This window comes from Caretta caretta, chromosome 1 (assembly GCF_965140235.1).
Source record: "Caretta caretta isolate rCarCar2 chromosome 1, rCarCar1.hap1, whole genome shotgun sequence".
NCBI lineage: Eukaryota > Metazoa > Chordata > Testudines > Cheloniidae > Caretta > Caretta caretta.
The window spans coordinates 97,693,185-97,712,167 of NC_134206.1; the positions used below are offsets into that span (position 1 = coordinate 97,693,185).

General features: G+C 43.2%; 1 protein-coding gene across 1 annotated transcript in view; it reads right to left on the reverse strand.

The window, feature by feature from the left end:
* UGGT2 (UDP-glucose glycoprotein glucosyltransferase 2) overlaps window positions 1-18,983 on the reverse strand; it is a 287,095-nt gene that overhangs the window by 3,825 nt on the left and 264,287 nt on the right. Inside the window, exons 37-38 of the mRNA XM_048853522.2 lie at window positions 10,034-10,150; window positions 6,179-6,323 (exon numbers count right to left, since the gene is read on the reverse strand). Of these exons, the coding sequence (XP_048709479.2) occupies window positions 6,179-6,323; window positions 10,034-10,150 (262 nt within the window). The remainder of the gene's footprint in view (window positions 1-6,178; window positions 6,324-10,033; window positions 10,151-18,983) is intronic.

The following is an 18,983-nucleotide window of genomic DNA, read 5'->3' on the forward strand; positions in this document are numbered from 1 at the left end:
ATTTTTCTCCTTGGAGTGAATGTGCAATTTACATTCCCAGGATCAGTTTTAGGAGCAGTTGCCTGAGCACCAGCTTTCAGGGGATGCTGTCCCACCAAGCTTTTTTTAATTCTGTTTTTTCCTTGGGGGGTGGGGTGGGGGAGTGGGGAAGAGGATAGGGAGGCTGAAAATGTTTTCTGCCCTTGCCAACAAAAGGGCTAGGGATGCTCCTGTACATTCTGCTGTAGATGGCTCACGAGCAGTTTCCTTACAGGTGGTGGAACTTTGGACTACCTGAAGAGAGACTCCAGCACTGACTTGCTGAGGTTGGTGTAGTCTCAGGAAGCCTGAGTAACACCACAGTGTCTGGAGAAGGTTTGTACAGATGACCACATTGCTGCTTTGCAAATGTCCACTATAGAAACATTGCTCAAAAAGGCAGATGCACTGGCATGCGCCTTCGTGGAGTGGGCTGTTATCCTAGCTGGAAGAATGATCTTTGCTGAACTTTAGCAAAACTTGATGTACTCACAAATCCAATGTGAATTACATTAAATTGTAACAGCTTGCCCTTTAATCCTGCCTGTTTCGAAGCCACCAAAATCTAGTGAGAACGGCTTGCTGCAGATGATGCCAATGGGCGTTATCTGAGAGGCTCAGTTCTTCTTCTTGAGGCATCCTGAGGTCTCTGCTGCTAGTAGGGTCTGTACTGCACTTGGGAATTAAGCTGCTTCCCCTCTGTAACTGGGGTATAGAAACCCAGCAAATAAAGGGTCATGGGAAGGTCTTTCAATGTGCGCATTGCGTCATCAGTTTTTTCAGAGACCAGCTTTAAACAGAGACACCTTTAAACAGTAGCTGTTCTATTGTATTTTATGGTTCTTTTGGGATGCTGGAGGCCTGCAACCAAGAAGAATCTCTCGTTGAAATGGCTATAGCTATCAAATGTGACATGATATCTGACTCGTTGGTAGCTGCTTGGAAGAATGTGTAAGCATTGAGATACTTTAGATACTATCGCCAGAAACTGATCCCTGTATTCCTCAGGCAGTTTTCCTACACATTGTGGAATTGCTCAACAGTTAATAAAGGTGTATTTGGACAAGAATGCCTGCTAAGTTGACACCCTTATATGAAGGCTCATGGTGGTATAAGACTTTCTGCCATATAGATCTAGTCTCTTTATTCCTTGCCTTTCGGGGTAGTTTTAGGGTGAGACTGCCTTGAATGCTTGTTTGCTGCACTAACGAATCTGGGATGGCATGCATAAAGAAATACTTGGATTCTTGCTGAGGGACATGGTATATTCTGTCCATCCATTTAGCAGCGGATGGAATAGAGGCTGGAGTCTGCCAAAGGGTCTTTTCAGGTTCCAACAAGGCTTATTTAATGGGAAGGGCAACCCCTCCAGGAGCAGGAGTGTGCAAGCTGTCCAGTAGTTTGTGCAGATTGTCTTGCATAAATTCTTCCTGTATTTCCAGAGATGTATTTCCATTTGCCTTATGAAGTCCTGAAAAACTTTAAAGTCCTCAGGAGGAGGTGATGTCAACTCTGGGGTGATGGCCTCACCTTCTGGAGAAGAGGAAGAAATATGAGGGAGAGGGAAATATGTAGACGTTTCTCCCTAGTGTACTCTTCCTCTGTGAGCACAAATAAAAAGGGAGGTTGTAGGATTAGTTAAGGATCTTCTCTAGGTGCCACAGGTACAGCATGTGACTTTCTCCTGCACTGGTAGACAGGTGCCTACATGGTCTTGAAGAAGGCCAGTAAAGCTGAGGACAGTGGAGGGCACCATACTGGGGCATTGCTATAATCGTGATTTTGCTCTGAAGTTGGGGAATCTCTACAACATTTTCTGTATGGAAACCTAAATGACCTATTGAAGATATGGGTCTATCATGATCAGAATTCAAAGAGGAGGAAATATAACTATCCTCAGTAAATTGTGGAGCAGTCTCTGTAGGCACCGGGGGAGGTCTCAGCCCTGGGGACACCCAGTGATATCCCTTGAGTACCAAAAGTTGACAAAGGATCTGATGGATGAGGCAGTCCAAATGCAGATAGATGAGTCAATGGAAGCAAAATAGTATACATCGACAAAGTGGATGGAACTACTGGAACTGTGGCAGTAAGTGGAGATGCCAGTGCCGGCAGTAATGGTAAAGTTGAGGCCACTGAGACTAGAACTGCACAATGCAACAAAGAAGAGTTTGGGAGAGGGAGACACAGAAGGTCTTTTGCCACAAGAATGACTGTGCCATCAACAGCAGAAGTAAGTGCTCGGACTCTAACAGTGGTGGTGCTGGAGTTGACGGTAGTGGGGTCGAAGATTTCTCTGGTAGGGGTGAAGACATTCATTTTGATGGTCCCGCTGGTGCTGCCTTGAACGGTGCCAGTGAGCATCAGGGCTTATAGTGTTGGGATATGTAAGGGTTAAGTAGAGATCTGGGAAACCTCTGGTGTGCTGGTGCGGTATTACGGAGTAGAGTCACAGGCAGGCACTGTTTCTTTGCTTGATAGATAAGTGTCATCCCTCACCCTTCCCTTCAGCTTGTTGGGAATAAATGTTGCAGCTGCATAAGAAATGTAGTTGTCTAAAGGATACCTTTGCGTAATGAAGTGTTATCTCCCCCCACTTCCTTTCCCAGCTACATAAACGAGCTTGGGGTCATGGCCCCTTCCTCCCTCCCCTGAAAACTGCTGATTAAGGGAACTTGTAGCAACAATTATTGCAAAGAAATGTATTTTCAAGGTAAAAATGTGTGTATAATATGCGTAATGCTATAATCAATAGGGGTGGGAGTTTCTATTACTTAATAAGGGTTTTTGGGGGGTTGTAGCGAATGTAGGTATTTACATATTAACTTAGATAAAAGAGTGTGATGTAATTAACTCAATGCTTACTCAACAACTGGGTTGAGGGGAACAAGTACCGCAATAAAGAAGCCCGTCTACTCAATCCGCCTCTGGGTCAACCTGCTCATCATTCTCTAACAGCCAGTGCCAGCATTAATGGTAAAGTTGAGGCCATTGAGACTAGAACTGCACAATGCAACAAAGGAGAGTCTGGGAGAGGGCACCCACAGCAGAAGTAAGTGCTCGGATGCTAACATTGGTGGTACTGGAGTTGATGATAGTGGGGTCGAAGCTTTCTCTGGTAGGGGTGAAGACTTCAGTCTTGATGGTCCCACTGGTGCTGCCTTGGACAGTGCCAGTGAGCATCAGGGCTTATGACCAGATCTCAAGTTGGCACCAGAAGACTTCTTCAGAGAGGAAGAATGAGACTTCAAAAGTGTCTCTCAGAGTGAGGAGAGTTTTGTGCACTTTGAGAAGGCAAATTTTCTCACCAGATTTTGGTTTATATGCTGAGGCAGTCAGGTGGGGCACTCCTTGTGAATGAACTCAGTCTATCCTCTCATGGTCACAGTTGGGCTCTGAAGAGGGATGCATCACCTTCTGAGGAAGATGTACTTTAAGGCAGAAATCCCTCTTTTCTTTTTTTTGTTCTTTTTGGGAAGGAGGTACAAATAGGATATTTGTTCTTCATATGTCCCTCACCTTAGCAAATTAGGGAACTTTTGTTCCTGTTATTAACAGAGGTCATGGGCCTGCATGTCGGACATTGTTTGAAATTTGGGAAAGTAAAATCCCAGATAAATTCGCTAACTTACTTACTACACTAAAATAATTTAAAATTAAGCTACAACTATAACCAAAAATGTCTCGTAAAGGCTAGCTAACCAAAGCTCAAGAGCATCAGGGAGCTCCAACTCCCACCAGGGGTGATAAGAAGGAACTGACAAGGAAGCGGCAATCATGCCCCTTTATACGGTCATCTTGGCGAACGAGGATACCACGGTGCACATGCTGCCTGCTGGTACGGCTGGCAAAAATCTCTGACTCAAGTGCATTGGGTACACCTACACCTACAGTGGAATGTGTATGTGCAGAATCACTCTAAGAATTATTTCTGGAGGTTTTTTTGTTTGCTTTTTTAATCATGCTAAGCTTAGCTTTTAAAAAAGCTAAGAAATTACATATAAAAATGATGTGAAAAGATTATTAAGGTTGCAAAGTCAAGCACTCAAAAGCTTGGAAAAGCCAATATTAAAGTTGCATAGGTTACCTTAACTCTATCCCCTTGCAGCATATGCATTATGATTAGGACTTCTGATTTTTAGTTTTAACTAATAAACACTGACAAAATAATCCAGACAAGAAAAAAAGTGTTCATCCTATAAACAGTGCAAAAACACCAGAAATGATTACTTGTATCTAAGGGCTTGTCTACATGGAGCAATAATGCGGACTATGGGGTGTTGCTTCTAAAGTGTGGTAATGGATTGTGCATTAGTTGGTCAGTGTAGACCGGGGAAGACAATCTATGACATGTGTGCCAAAGGCGGCATGCTAGCTGATTTTCAGTGGCACTCACACTGCCCAGGTCCCAGTCACCGGTCCCGGGGGCTACACTGCTGGCTGGGGGTACCGGCCGCCGGCCCCCCTGCCAACTGGGGTTCTGTCCACTGGCCCCGCTCAGCCCGCTGCCGGCCCCTGGGTACCGGCCACTGGTCCTGGGGGCTACGCTGCTGGCCTGGGGTACTGGCTGCCGGCCCTCTGCCAACTGGGGTTCTGGCTGCCAGCCCCACTCAGACCGCTGCCGGGGGGCTCTGCGGTTCGCTGCTCCAGGCCAGTGAGAGCTGCTGGAAGCGGCGGCTAGTATGTCCCTCAGCCCACGCAGCTTCCAGCAGCTCCCATTAGCCTGGAGCAGCGAACTGCGGCCACTGGGAACCGCGATCAGCTGAACCTGAGGACACAGCAGGTAAACAAACCGGCCTGGCCAGCTAGGGGCTTTCCCTGCACAAGCAGCGGAACAAGTTTGGGAACCACTGGTGTAGTGAATGAGGTAGGGAACTGCAGGAAGAGAAAACATGGTGGTATGGTTCAGGCAGCTGAATTCTGCCGAGGGGAACTGGATTCCATCCCTGCATCTGCTACAGAGTTTCTATGTGATGCAAGGTAAGTCACTTGAACCAAACTTTTCACAGGTTGTCACTAATTGTGTGTTCCTCATTTTCTAGGTATCCAACTTGAAACCCTAGGGTCTCACGTGCAGAGGGCTGACTACTCACAGCTGCAACTGAAGTCAAGGGAAGCCGTGCTTGCATATACAGAGTCCTATATAATGCTAAGTACTCTGAAAAACCATATCCCAGGTCTCCCAAATTGGATATCCAAAATTAGTGGATATTTTTTAACTTAATTTCTCTGTGTGTCTCTGTTCCCCATCTATACAATGGGAATAATAGCATCACCATACCTCACAAAGGTGTTGTGAAAAAAAGTATTAATATTTCTGAAGCACTCAGATATTACAGTAATGGATACCACAGAAAAGCCCATGAGGAAAATAATAATAATTGTCTTCACATCAGGGTTTGAATCATGTGCAGTGAATAAGACCTGGGCCCACATATTGAACAATAAGGATAAAACAAAATATTAAAGAGCTGCTAATAAGCAAGCACTGAGAAATCTGTTCACTGCATGAGGCGTGGGTAGTGTTGAAAAATATAAAATTATCATGTAATGAAAAAATACTATAATGCATATAAACAATGGGGCCAAATTAAAATTCCTAACTTTTGACTGCTTCACTTTGCAACCTTAATTATTTTCTTTTAACTTCTTTATGTGTAATTTGATCTCTCTCACACTTCATAATACATTTACATAGTTGACTCTGTTCATTAATCTGTGTTTTGAGATACTATAGAATTCTATAGTATCTCAAAGAAATGTATCATCAAGAAATGTTTCTAGAGAATAAAATGAACAATCAAGTGATTATGAAGTAAATCTCAAACTGAGGAAACTGAGCTATCATTGCTGCCCAAATACATTTTAATTTTGAGGACACCAATGAGGATACCACAAAGTTAAATATTTTGGATGAAGTCCTGTCCCTACTGAAGTCAAAGTAAATTTTGCCACGGACCTCAACAAGGCCGGGATTTTATTCTTTCAATGTAGTTTTTAGGCACAAAGGCATCATGTAATTAATACAATGTACACAACTTCCTCAAGAGTAGGGAGAATGACTCAAGGCACAATACATATATGTATACTAGCCCCAATCTTTGCTTAAATTACTAATGAGAAATCAGATAAACATGCATGTGAAAATTTATTCTCTTACCTTTCTGAGAAGACTGAGTCAAGTTTTTCTTCCCTTTTTCAAGTTGCTTTATTAGCTTTCGTATTTCAGAGTCATACTGAACCCATTCTGGGACTATCCTCAATGCAGCCTTTAGTTTGGGTTCTTTGGTTTTGGGGTTATTGCACTGAAAGTATAAAATATATCACTCTTGAAAAAACATCAACCGTTATAAGTAAACACAAGTATTCTCTTCAGCATTAGTGATGGAAAAACAAGTCCCTAAACAGAACACTGCTAAAAACTAGCTACAAAATTAAACACTGACTAGGACACCAATGAGTGTTTCACTATGTATCCCTTCTGAAATCAATGTGGACTATTAATTCACTGGGAAACAAAGTATGCCAAAACAAATTTTGAAAGTTTTTAAGAAATTAAATAAACACTTATGCAAATTATTTTGGCAAAAAATCCACCAATTAATATTCTGCAGTACAGCAGAACACAATAGAACTATTATTTACCATACTTTTCAGTCACTACTCTTTTAGTCATTCTAAACATCTGGGTAACATTCTTTATATTTGATAAACAGGACCATCTGTCACTAGCCCATAGGAATGTCTTCAGTCTCCTATATAATCATTCATCTCTCTCAATTACCTTATGCCTAATTAGCTATTCTGTTAGTGTTACAAATCACTTAAAGGGCAACATACATATGGTAAACTACCTTGAGATTCATCAACAAAACAGTATGAAATAGTCTATAAACCAAAATCTGATAGTTATTTAAACCATTTTTAATTGAAATACTTTTCATTTGTATTGGGATCCTCTGTGAAGAGATAATCAAATATTTTGTCAAGTGCCCAGTGGTACTGTAAGTTTGGCATGCTACTTCAGGAATTGCCAAGTATTAGAAATATACGGATACAATGATTTTAGATAACTGAGATCTCGGTCTCTCTTTCTAGGTCTATGACAAGGGTGGCCAACCTGTGGCTTCGGAGCCATAAGCAGCTCTTCAGAAGTTAATATGCGACTCCTTTTATAGGTACCGACTCCGGGGCTGGAGCTACAGGCACCAACTTTCCAATGTGTCGGGGGGTGTTCACTCCTCAACCCTGGCTCTGCCACAGGCCCTGCCCCCACTCCACCCCTTCCCACCCCCTCCCCTGAGCCTGCAGTGCCCTCACTCCTCCTCTCCCCCTTCACCCCCCCCCGGAGCCTCCTGCATGCCACGAAACAGCTGATCAGGAGGTGTGGGGAGGGAAGGAGGGGCTTCTGGTGGGTGGGAGGTGCTGGGAGAGCTGACGGGGGGCTGCTGACCTATTACTGTGGCTCTTTGGCAATGTACATTGGTAAATTCTGGTTCCTTCGCAGGCTCAGGTTGGCCACCCCGGTCTATGAGGCTCTCTTTAGTGGAGTCTGCAAAAGTCATTGATTAGCTGGGTAAAGGGATTTAGGAAGTGAGGGTAGATGGAAATGATGATAAAGGGGAAAAAACCATAAGGAAAGGGAAAAAGACCATATAGTCAGACTGGTAAATTAACTCAAACTGCTTTAAAAAGAACTCCAGTGCTTCAGATATATGTGCCACAGCAACACAAGACTTTAAAAAAAAAAAGTATTTCCCTGGCCACTTTGTGATCTTTGGATTGGAAAAAACTGAAGAATACTGAACTGATACTTACATGATGGTACAAGGGAAGAAGGATCAGCAAAATAAACCCCAGGCTTTATATAAATTAAATCAATATGAGTAAGGTAAGGCATAAATAATCTTTCTCAAACGAAAACTCATGTATTCCCAGGAAGGTTTGAACTAAGCATAGAGTAGTGTGGCATCTTTTTTACTTTCATAGTGTTAGGAAATAAACATTTGGTCACTTCCTGTGCATTTCTATTCTCTGAAATATTATGTCTGATAATTAGAGATGGTAAAATAAAAATGGAAAAAATATTCACAACTTCCGCCTCATAGAATCATAGAATATAGGGTTGGAAGGGACCTCAGGAGGTCATCTAGTCCAACCCCCTGCTCAAAGCAGGACCGATCCCCAATTAAATCATCCCAGCCAGGGCTTTGTCAAGACTGACCTTAAAAACTTCTAAGGAAGGAGATTCCACCACCTCCCTAGGTAACACATTCCAGTGTTTCACCACCTCCTAGTGAAAAAGTTTTTCCTAATATCCAACCTAAATCTCCCCCACTGTAACTTGAGACCATTACTCCTTGTTCTGTCATCTGCTACCACTGAGAACAGTCTAGAATCCATCCTCTTTGGAACCCCCTTTCAGGTAGTTGAAAGCAACTATCAAATCCCCCCTCATTCTTCTCTTCCGTAGACTAAACATCCCCAGTTCCCTCAGCCTCTCCTCATAAGCCATGTGTTCCAGTCCCCTAATCATTTTTGTTGCCCTCCACTGGACTCGCTCCAACTTTTCCACATCCTTCTTGTAGTGTGGGGCCCAAAACTGGACACAGTACTCCAGATGAGGCCTCACCAATGTCAAATAGAGGGGAATGATCACGTCCCTCGATCTGCTGGCAATGCCCCTACTTATACATCCCAAAATGCCATTGGCCTTCTTGGCAACAAGGGCACACTGTTGACTCATATCCAGCTTCTCGTCCACTGTAACCCCTAGGTCCTTTTCTGCAGAACTGCTGCCGAGCCATTTGGTCCCTAGTCTGTAGCGGTGCATTGGATTCTTCCGTCCTAAGTGCAGGACTCTGCACTTGTCCTTGTTGAACTTCATCAGATTTCTTTTGGCCCAATCCTCCAATCTGCTTCCCCCTAATTGTTTGGCAAAATTTTGTTTTGACAGAAATGTTCCAACCAACTCTATAAGTAATCCTAGAAGTTACAACTGATTTCCAGGAAGTAGAAGAGTCCATCAGCCAAGGGCTCCTCACAATAGCTCACTAATAAAAGCAAAAATGCTATAAAAGCTGTAAAACATACACAATAAACCTTTGGTAACAGACACAGAATGATCATTATTCTTCTGAACAATTATGGCTGGCTCTATAATCTGAGATCACGGTGGGTCTACACTTTTCTTAGTATGTTGTATACAAGCATGTGCGCGCACGCCCCCCCATAAGTTAAAGTAATACTCATATGATAAATTATGAAATAATTCATATATATCTATCGAGTTCTTTTAATCATTTGACCTGCATTCTGCCCACCAATTCATCTCTCTAGAACTTAATCTAACATTCCAAATCCTTGCACAGCTTCCAATAAGCTATTGTTTAAAACCAACATTCCAGAGAAATGTTTTTTCCTTCTCTTTTTCCCCAATATGGAATATCTCCCTCAAATTATGCCTAACAAGTCTCTTCTTATCTCCCCAACCTATCTGTACTGGTGAGACTTACTGACGATTAAAGACTCACCGCTAATACTCCTCAAAAGGAGGGTGAGCCTTTCTCTGCCACAGAGGGCGCGTAGTACTGGCAAATAGGGACCAGCCACACTTACCAACCCTTCAAATATCTCACCGTAGTTCTATTGTTTGCTTGAGGATGTGGGAAGGAGAGGGAAACTATATGGGACAGTGGTGAAAAGAGCTTGCTATTATCCACTATCACCCAGCAGCCTCCAAAGTTGAAGCTGCAAATTAAGCCAAAAATTGGGAAAAGAGCTATAGCTGCTCTGAGAGGAAAGGAAGCATATTACTGGGCTTCAGCCACTTATACAAGAGGAGTTTGTGTTTCAGAACTTCCCAGCATTGCTGCCTCCATGTCACTCAGCGAGTGATACCATCAGAACTGATGGGGTCTTGTATATGAGTACAGAACTAAATTTCATATCTTGTGAAAATTGAAGAAACTTGGGTTAATAAAATGACATTTTCATCAACCCTTAATTGACTTACCAAATCAATTGTTTTAGCCTTTTTCTTGGATTCATCGTCACACCAGGTTTCACACCAGAGCCATTCTTGAGGGAGAGTCTTAATGGCCAACTGATGAATCATGTTATTGGGAAGATCCTGCACAAATTATTTAACCAATCACAAAATTAGTAACCTTGAATTTTGATATGCTAATAACCAGTTACCAAAAACTGAATTATAACACTACTACTTGAAGGAGATGGCAAAGAACACCTATCTCTGTTCCCATTTCTGTGAAGTATTTTTATTCACTAAGTTTCTCTCTAAGTGCCTGTCTACTTGTTTTTCAAATTGGTTAATAACTGCTAAAGTCTTTGGTATCCAGTCCCATCTGTTAATTACAATATGAGTACGGAAGTTTTCCTTGTGTTGCCATAATGTGTGGTCCTTTCTTAGATTCAATTCATGTTCTGATATTTGATGCAAGTGATACTGCTTCTACCTGATATTTATGAGTCTGCTTCTGCAACCTTATTCACGGTAAGTGCTACCCAATATAAAGGTTGTAGAATTAGATTCTATGAAATTATCAAAGCATAACTGAATCACTTCCCATTCCCCAAACTTCCAAAACAATTTTTCTTAAACTCCTTTCAAGAGCACAATGCTAATACTGCATTCTAGAACCTATTTACTTTTTATTTTTTTAAAAGAAAAGCAGACTCCAGAGGGCTATTTTGAAAATGGTAAAAGTAATAAGTCTTTCCTATGCTCTTCTCCTCACTCAAATTTCCTTGTTTTTAACTCATCTTTACACAATGGATTGTAGATGCCTATTGTTGATAAACTGTACAGTCAATTGCTTGATCACCCTTTGGTTCATTATGAAATATACTTGAGACCAGATAACCAGTGTTAGTTAGGTGTATTGCTATAAACCAATAATAATATAGCACAGGAAAAGGGTTCTATATGACACCAGTCTCAGGGAAGCGGTCTCATGCAGCATGGTAACATTCACATTACATAGAAGGTGTGTTCCCAAAGTTATATCCCTAAAGCCACCTTTTTATACTCTACCTGTTTACAAGTAAATGGTACTGTATACATCAGGGGTGGGCTAACTATAGATTGTCAGTCCAGTGGTGCACCCCGCATCCTTCCTGCACCCCAACCCCTTGCCCTGAGCCCCTTTCTGCATACCACACCCCCTCCCACACCCCAACCCCCTGCTTCAGCCCTACATTCATGACCCTGCAAGCAATTTTCCCACATAGATGTGGCCCTCAGGCCAAAAAGTTTGCCCGCCCCTGGTATACATCATATGAAACTAGATTTAACCAATCAGCTTTCTACCTTTTTTTTTCTGGTACCATGGTGTAACCCTTATCTTTGTTCTGGATACATGCGTTCCAAGTAGCAAGGGGTGTGTGAAGTCACCTTCTTGGTTTGACATGTATAGAACAATCACGTCTTGTCCTCTTCATTTGGGACACTGCAGTGTTGGCCTGTGAGAATACATCGCTAACTATTGCTATAGTAAAATAATCATATGTCCTGATCCTGACAATTTTCCTATCTACTTAAGTCAGATCTTACTTCAACTAATGCAAGGTGTTATGGGGGTACTTAGCATCAGAGAACACGATTATATTAAAGGTGTAGGCCAATTTAGAGTCTATAACTGCCATAATATTTGTACTTAATGCATACTAATATATATGTGGTGCAGATAATACGTTAATACATTAATATTACAATATATACATATTGTGTGTGTATATATATATATAGTGACAAAGTTCCTCCTCTACCTTCATGGGTCCTGCACTTATTGGTGGATTTGCTTGCCTCAGAGATTCACGGCAGCCCTCAGTTTGGCCACTTTTGTGGCCCAAATCTGCCGTTCACTCAGATAACCTCATCACTGGCCAGCATGGGGAAAAAAAGAAGAAAAACCCCCACAGTGTCTGCTGATCCACCATGTAGGTCGGGGAACAGCCCAGAGACCTCCCCTCTGGTGGAACCCACAGTCCAGGTCAATTCCTCCTGTGTCTGATCAAGAGTTGGGAGGTTTGGGGGGAACCCAGGCCCACCCTCTTCTCCGGATTCCAGCCCAAGGCCCTCTGGATTGCAGCTGTCTAGAGTGTCTCCTGTAATACCTATGTGACAGCTACAACTTCCTGGGCTACTTGCCTTCTACCAGACTCCTGTACCCCACTGGTCTGGGTCTGTCACAATATATATAACTAATGATGTTAATGCCCATGGTTTGTTGAGTGTGTAGGGAACAGGATCTAAGAATAAGTGTGAGATCACCCAAAATTACAAAGCCAGCCTTGCACAATATATCTTCAGATAGTCCGGTCCAAAGTTAAAAAAATATAGATGCTACTGTTGCATCTACTGATAAGCAATTTTGCACATACCCACTGTGTTTATATTTGAACATGTAAATCTCCATCTCCAAGCACTACTAGAGTCATAAATATTTTAATTTTCTTGACCATTCATAATGTATTATAAACAGGAGAGAATAAAATCACATATTTGTACTTGATTTGTAAAAGATCTAATGCATTTTAAAATATGTATCTAAAATTACTGGGTGTGTTTAGACAACAACATGTAAAGATTATACTAAGTCTGTGTCAAGTATCAAGATATACTTAGTTACATATTAACTTAAATTTAATGTTTGCTATTTTGCAAAAAAAGTTTCATGAACTTGAGGAGATCTAATAAGTGGACCGTTACCTTCTCAAATTTAAGTAAAACCAGATTGTTCCTCTACTGCACCTCACTGACTTTCTAAATGGAATCAGAATTCTTCAGTGAGAAAAAGTTTGTGAATGTACAAATGGAGGGTGCTGCAAGGTTATAAAGATTAGAAGGGTAGTAGCGTACAGATAGCTATTCACCACTTGCATGGTTTAAAGCAGATTATTGAAGCTGTGTTATTAAACATAAAAGTCAATTCAATTGGTTATCCTTTCAGAAGAATGCCTTATCTATAAAAACTGCCTTACTACTTCTAGAAGGCCAAGTAAAAGAAAATAGTCATGGCAAAGAGAAATAACTGTTGCAACAGCAAGGTTGTTATTTCCATCACAGTATCAGACTTCTCATTCTCTCAAAGAGTTGTTTAATCAGTTGAAACTAAGACCTTTCAGACACCAAAACCACTTCTAAAAACTGTTCTTTATTTTGGTTTACAGTATGACAGAATCTTCGCAGGTACAGTTTGATGTCCTACTTCACTTTAAAGAGAGGTTACGGTACTGCCTCAGCTTTAATAGAAATGCAATTCTCATTTTCATAAAGGAAACATTTCCTCTTAAAAACTGTATGCATTTCTTTATCATTCTCATTACTTGTAAATGGATATGGGTGCTCTGCTTCAGGTGCCCCCCTTGAGTCCTTGATCAGAGATTTATCTGCTAGACATGCCTGTTTGGCCCACGGATGTGTCCTATGCCTCCTTGTGCTGGATAATAAGCCTATATAGGGATGCATATGTGAACCACCCTTAGTTCCTCCTTCACCCAAATGTCTCCACAGAACAGTCTGAAGGAGAGGGGAAGGAAGGGTGGGTAGTGGAGAAACCATAGGGACACATCTTGAAGAACAGCAGTTACTGCACAAGGTGAATAACCTCTTTTCCTTCTTTGAGAAATGACCCTATGGGTGCTCCACTTCAGGTGACTTCTAAGCAGTTTCCTGGGAGGAAGGAGAGCTTCAGAACAGAAGATAGTACTGGGTGCTCCACTGTAGGTATGTATGTGCCCCCACGCTGCCGATCAAAGAATATCAATATGTGCCGGCTCCTCACCTGCCATGAGGCTAGCCAGCATGTGCAAGCATTTCCCTCTCAGTTCCGTCTGTACTGCAGAGTTCATTCGTGAAACTCTGAGTAGAGGGGAGGATGGTGGGTCGTGGAGCACCAATAGGGATACACTTCTCAAAGAACCATCGTTACTGCACAAGGTAACTACTTCTTTTTCGAGTAGTGTCCCTGTGGGTGCTCCATTATAGGTGACTCCAGAGCAGTATCCAGCAGTGGAGGCTGGAAGTCACATCTGACAAAGATGCCCAACCATGCTGCTGAACTGGGCATATGTAACCAAATCCCCCAAGATGGCATAGTGTTCAGCAAAAGTATGAGCAGATGCCCAAGTAGCAGCTCTGCTGATTTCTGATATAGGGATACCCTTGGCGAGGGCAATGGACGAGGACAATGACCTCGTTGAATGCATGCGTATTGAAGATGGGGGTGCTTCTGCACGCAGTTGGTAGCAGAGTTTAATACAGCCAGAGACACACTTTGAGAGTCAGTGAGCTGAGCTAGCTGTACCTTTTGACCTTTTCGCAAGGGAGATGAAAGTCTCTTGGATTTCCTAAAGGCCTTTGTCCTAGTCAAGTAGAAGGCCACGGCTCTTCTCACATCAAGCATATGGAGGATCGTCTCTCTGTTATCTGCATGAGGTTTAGGATGAAACGCTGGAAGCTTGAATGAGTTGATTCAGTGGAAAGCAGAAGACACATTAGGGATGAACATTGAATGCAGTGTCAGCGTGACCTTGGCCAGGAAGAATACTGTGAAAAGGGGATGAGCCATCAGCACTGTTGTTTTCCCTCTGCTTCTCGCTGAAGTAACGGCGATAAGGCACACCATCTTCATGGAAACATGAGTCAATGAGCAGGTGGCCACAGGTTCAAACGGTGGTCTAGTCAGCCCTTTTAACACCAAATTTAGGTCCCATTAGTGGAGTGGGGGATCTAGGTTGCAGGAAGAGGTTCATAACGTCTTTAAGGAACCGCTTTGTAATAGCATGGGAGAAGACTGAACAGCCCTCTACCTGCTGGTGAAAGATTGCAATCGCTCCTAGCTGAACATTCAGCAAGCTAACAGAAAGGCTTGATTTCTTTAGGGATAACAGGTATTTTAACACCAGTAGTAGGGTGGACATAGCAGGGTGGATTCCCCTGGGTTGGCACCAGATCTGAAACCTCTTCCGTTTCTGAAAGTAGGTGTGATGAGTAGCATCCTTTCTACTGTGTAATGCCACCTTCCTCAACTCCTTAGAGCAAGATGCTTCTATGCGCTGGAACCATGCGGGAGCCACGCTTTGAGTCACAGGGTCCACAGATTAGGATGGAGAGTGCGACCCTCGTTCTGTGACAGAAGTCAAGGAATGACCAAAAGGGTCATAGGTTGACAAACCACCAGCGTCAACAAGTAAGGGTATCACATATGCCTGGGCCAGCTAAGGGTAATCAGAATGATGTTTGCTTTGTCCCCTTTTACCTTCAACAGGACCTTTATCAGAAGAGGAAATGGGGGAAAGGCATACAGGAAGCCTTCATCCCAAGGAAAGAGAAGAGTATCTCCCAAGGAGTGCTGTCCGATCCCCGCTCTGGAATATTAGTGGCAACATTTCTTGTTGTGGTAAGTCAGAAGTCTATAAACTGAATTCCTTGCACCGGTACTAATATGAATTTCTTTATATTCAGCTGTAGGCCCCAACTCCCAGAACAGAGCAAGGACCTTCTGAGCGGATGACAATGCCTTGAAAGAGTGGCCTTTGAGATGCCAGTTGTCAAGGTACGGGGAAAATTGCTTTTTGTCAAAGGTAAGCTTTTTGTCAAAGGCAAGCTGCCACTACTACTAAAATCTTCAAGAACACCCTTGGCACTGAAGATATACTGAAAGAAAGCACTTGGTACTGGAAATGATCTTGGTCTATGGTGAATCATAGGTATTTCCTGTGCGATTGGAGTATGACTATATAGAAGTAGGAATCTTGCAGGTCGAGGGATGAAAACAATCCCCTTCCTCTAGAACAGGAATTAAAATTGCTAGCCATCCTGAACTTCTGAGGCTTCACGAACTCGTTCAGCTGTCTTAGATTTAAGATTGGCCTTCAACTTCTGTCCTTTTTCAGTACGAGGAAGTATTTCAAGTAGAACCTCTTGCCCCTGTGAGGGGAAAGGACTGGATCTCTTGCTTCTAGCTACAAAAGAGAGTCTCCACATCCTGCCTTAGTAGAAGCTCATGAGAAAGGAGAGGGAGTGACAAAAACTGGAGGGTGTATGTTATGGCCTGTATTGGTCCATGGTGATTCACTCCCAAGCCTAGTGGAAAGGGACAAAATAGTCCCCAAAGGAAGGGAAGTGGGCTAAAGGGTACAACTATAGAGAAATGGGAGGAGTCAAATCCTCTACTAAACCCATCAAAACTGCTGTTTAGGTGATTGAGGGCGGCCCTCTTCCTCTGAAACCTGTCTCTCTTTCTGGGGAGTTATGAAGATCTTTAGCACCCTGGGAACTGAGCAGGGCGTAATCTCTGGGAAATCTGTGACCTACTGAAACACTTCTTGCTTGTAGGTCCCTAAATATCCCAAGGAACATATGGTAGCCCTAGAGTCCTTAAGTGTGTCCAGAGAATCATTCATGGTCTCAGAAAAGAGTCTGTGGCCATCAAAGGGGAGGTCCTCGGCTGTGCTTTGGACCTCTCTAGAAAACCCTGAAAACTGAAGCCAGGGTGCCCTGTGCATAACCACTACCATGGAAATGGATCTGGCAGCAGAACTGCAGTATCTAAGGATGGCTGGAAGGCCATTCTGGACAAAAGAACGGACTCTCTGCAACAATAGACTGGAATTGTTCCCTGCAGTCATGTGGCAGATCTTCAATAAAGGCCATGAGGCTGTTGTAATTAGTAAAGTTATATTTGACTATGGTCACCTGATAGTTTGCAATCCAGAACTTCAAGGTGGTGGACAAGTAAGCTTTTGCCAAAAGAGATCCAGTAACTTCTGATCCTTGGTATAAAGAGGATAGCCCTCAAGAATTGCTGTCAACCCCTCTCATTCACAGCATCCACCGCAAGAGAGTTAGGTGGAAGATGGGAAAACCAAAACTCAGAATCTTTAGGCAACACATAATACACCTTACTCACCCTTTTGCACATTGGTGGAATAGTGGCCAGCAACTTCCATACCATCTTAGCCAGATCCATGAGAGCCTCATTAATAGGTAGCACCAATCTGGAAGGTGTTGCTTGGAAGGTGAAGCCTATACTACTCATCTTTGACCTCCTCCAGAAGGATCTGCAGAATGTGTGCCACCCTTCTATTGAGGTCCTGGAATTGTCTGAAGTAGTTGGCAATGGAAGGAGCGGGGAAGCATGAGCACCTCATCCAGCAACGGTGATTAAATAGGAGCTTGAGGGCTGACTTCCTCATCTGTCCTAGCCTCCAACTCCTCAAACATCTCCTCCTGCCTTAGAAAAGTAGGAGGAAGATATGGAATCCTGGTTTCCCTGAGGGACAGTACTGTAATTTATCAAATTGTTGCAGATAGGTAAGGCTATGATTGAGTCACGTGTATTTTTAATAAAAGTCATGGACAGGTCATGGGCAATAAACAAAAATTCACAGCCCATGACCTGTCCATGACTTTTACTATAAATACCCCTGACTAAATCTTAGTTGAGGGGTCCCCAGGGCATTGCTGCTCTGGGGGCCCCCCCCGAGGCCACCCCACCAGCCGCTGCTTGGGCAGTCCCTGGGGTCAGCAGCCAGGGATCACCAAGCAGAGGCTGGTATGGCTGTGGCCAGCTGCTCAGGTCGCCCTGAGGTCAGCCACACTGGCCACTGCAGAAGTCATGGAGGTCGCAGAAAGTCACTGAATCCATGACTTCCGTGACAGATATGCAGCCTTACTGACAGGCAGCCCACGGATCCCAATGTGGCCATTGCAAGGGTCCATAAGGGAGCAGTCCACCATGTTTGATGTGCCACAAAATCCTCCCTGTGAGAGAGTGGATTCCTGAAGGAATATGTAGGACAACCCCTAGCAGAAATTGAGGAGGCCAACTGGGAGTCCTCTTCTTCTTCTTCCAGATCCTCCCATGGGGGAGCAACCAACGAGGATGGAGGAGAGTCCTTTGCTACAGAGTGGCGACTCAGAGACCGAGGTCTCGGTACCATGAGGCACTTGGTGCCTGACAACAAAGGGGTCTCTGGTTCATCTGACACTGAGAGCTCTCTCGAGTATTGGAACTCCTGTGATACCAGATGAGACCTTGGTTTTTTCCTGGGGGTTCTGTGGGTCTGTGAAATCCTCAGAACTGGATTGGACGGGATCTCTGGGTGGTTTGTGACCTAAATTTTCTTTTGTTCAGAGGAGTTTAACTTCTCAGAAATTGTGCAGTCACCAGGGAGTGTTTCTAAGTGTTGCAGGGACTCATTTGTATTCTCTGAAAACAACTTCAGACAACCAAGGGGAGGGTTCTCTACACTACTCTGGACCTCTCTGGGAAAGCCAGACAGTTGGACCCAGGATGCCCTGTGCATAACTACCTCCACAGAGATGGAATGAGCCATGGTTTATGCCATATCTAGGGATGCTTGAAGGCATGTCCTTGCCAGTATCTGTTCCTCAGCAATGATGGCCTGAAATTTCTCTTTGTTCCAGTGGAAGATGCTCAATAAAAGCAGTAAATTTTGTGTAGCGTTTGTAATTATATTTTGCCATGATAGCCTGGTAATTCACAATCTGAAACTACAGGGTGACAGATGAGTAGGACTTCTGTCAAAAAAAGTCCAGACACTTCTGAACTTTGTCATACAAAGTCCACTTGATATGGTGTTGTTTCCCTTGATCATTCACCATATCCACCACCAAAGGAGAGGCACCATATCCACGCCACAAGAGGAGAGACAATTCTTGATTTAGTCTTAAGTGGAGCACAGGATCTGGCTCAAGAGGTGAATATAGTTGGACCGCTTGGTAATAGTGACCATAATATAATTACATTTAACATCCCTGCTGGGGGGGGAAAACACCAAACAGCCCACCATGGTACCATTTAATTTCAGAAAAGGAAACTACACAAAAATGAGGTGGTTAGTTAAACAGAAATTAAAAGGTTCAGTACCAAAAGTGAAATCCCTGAAAGCTACCTGAAAACTTTTTAAAGATC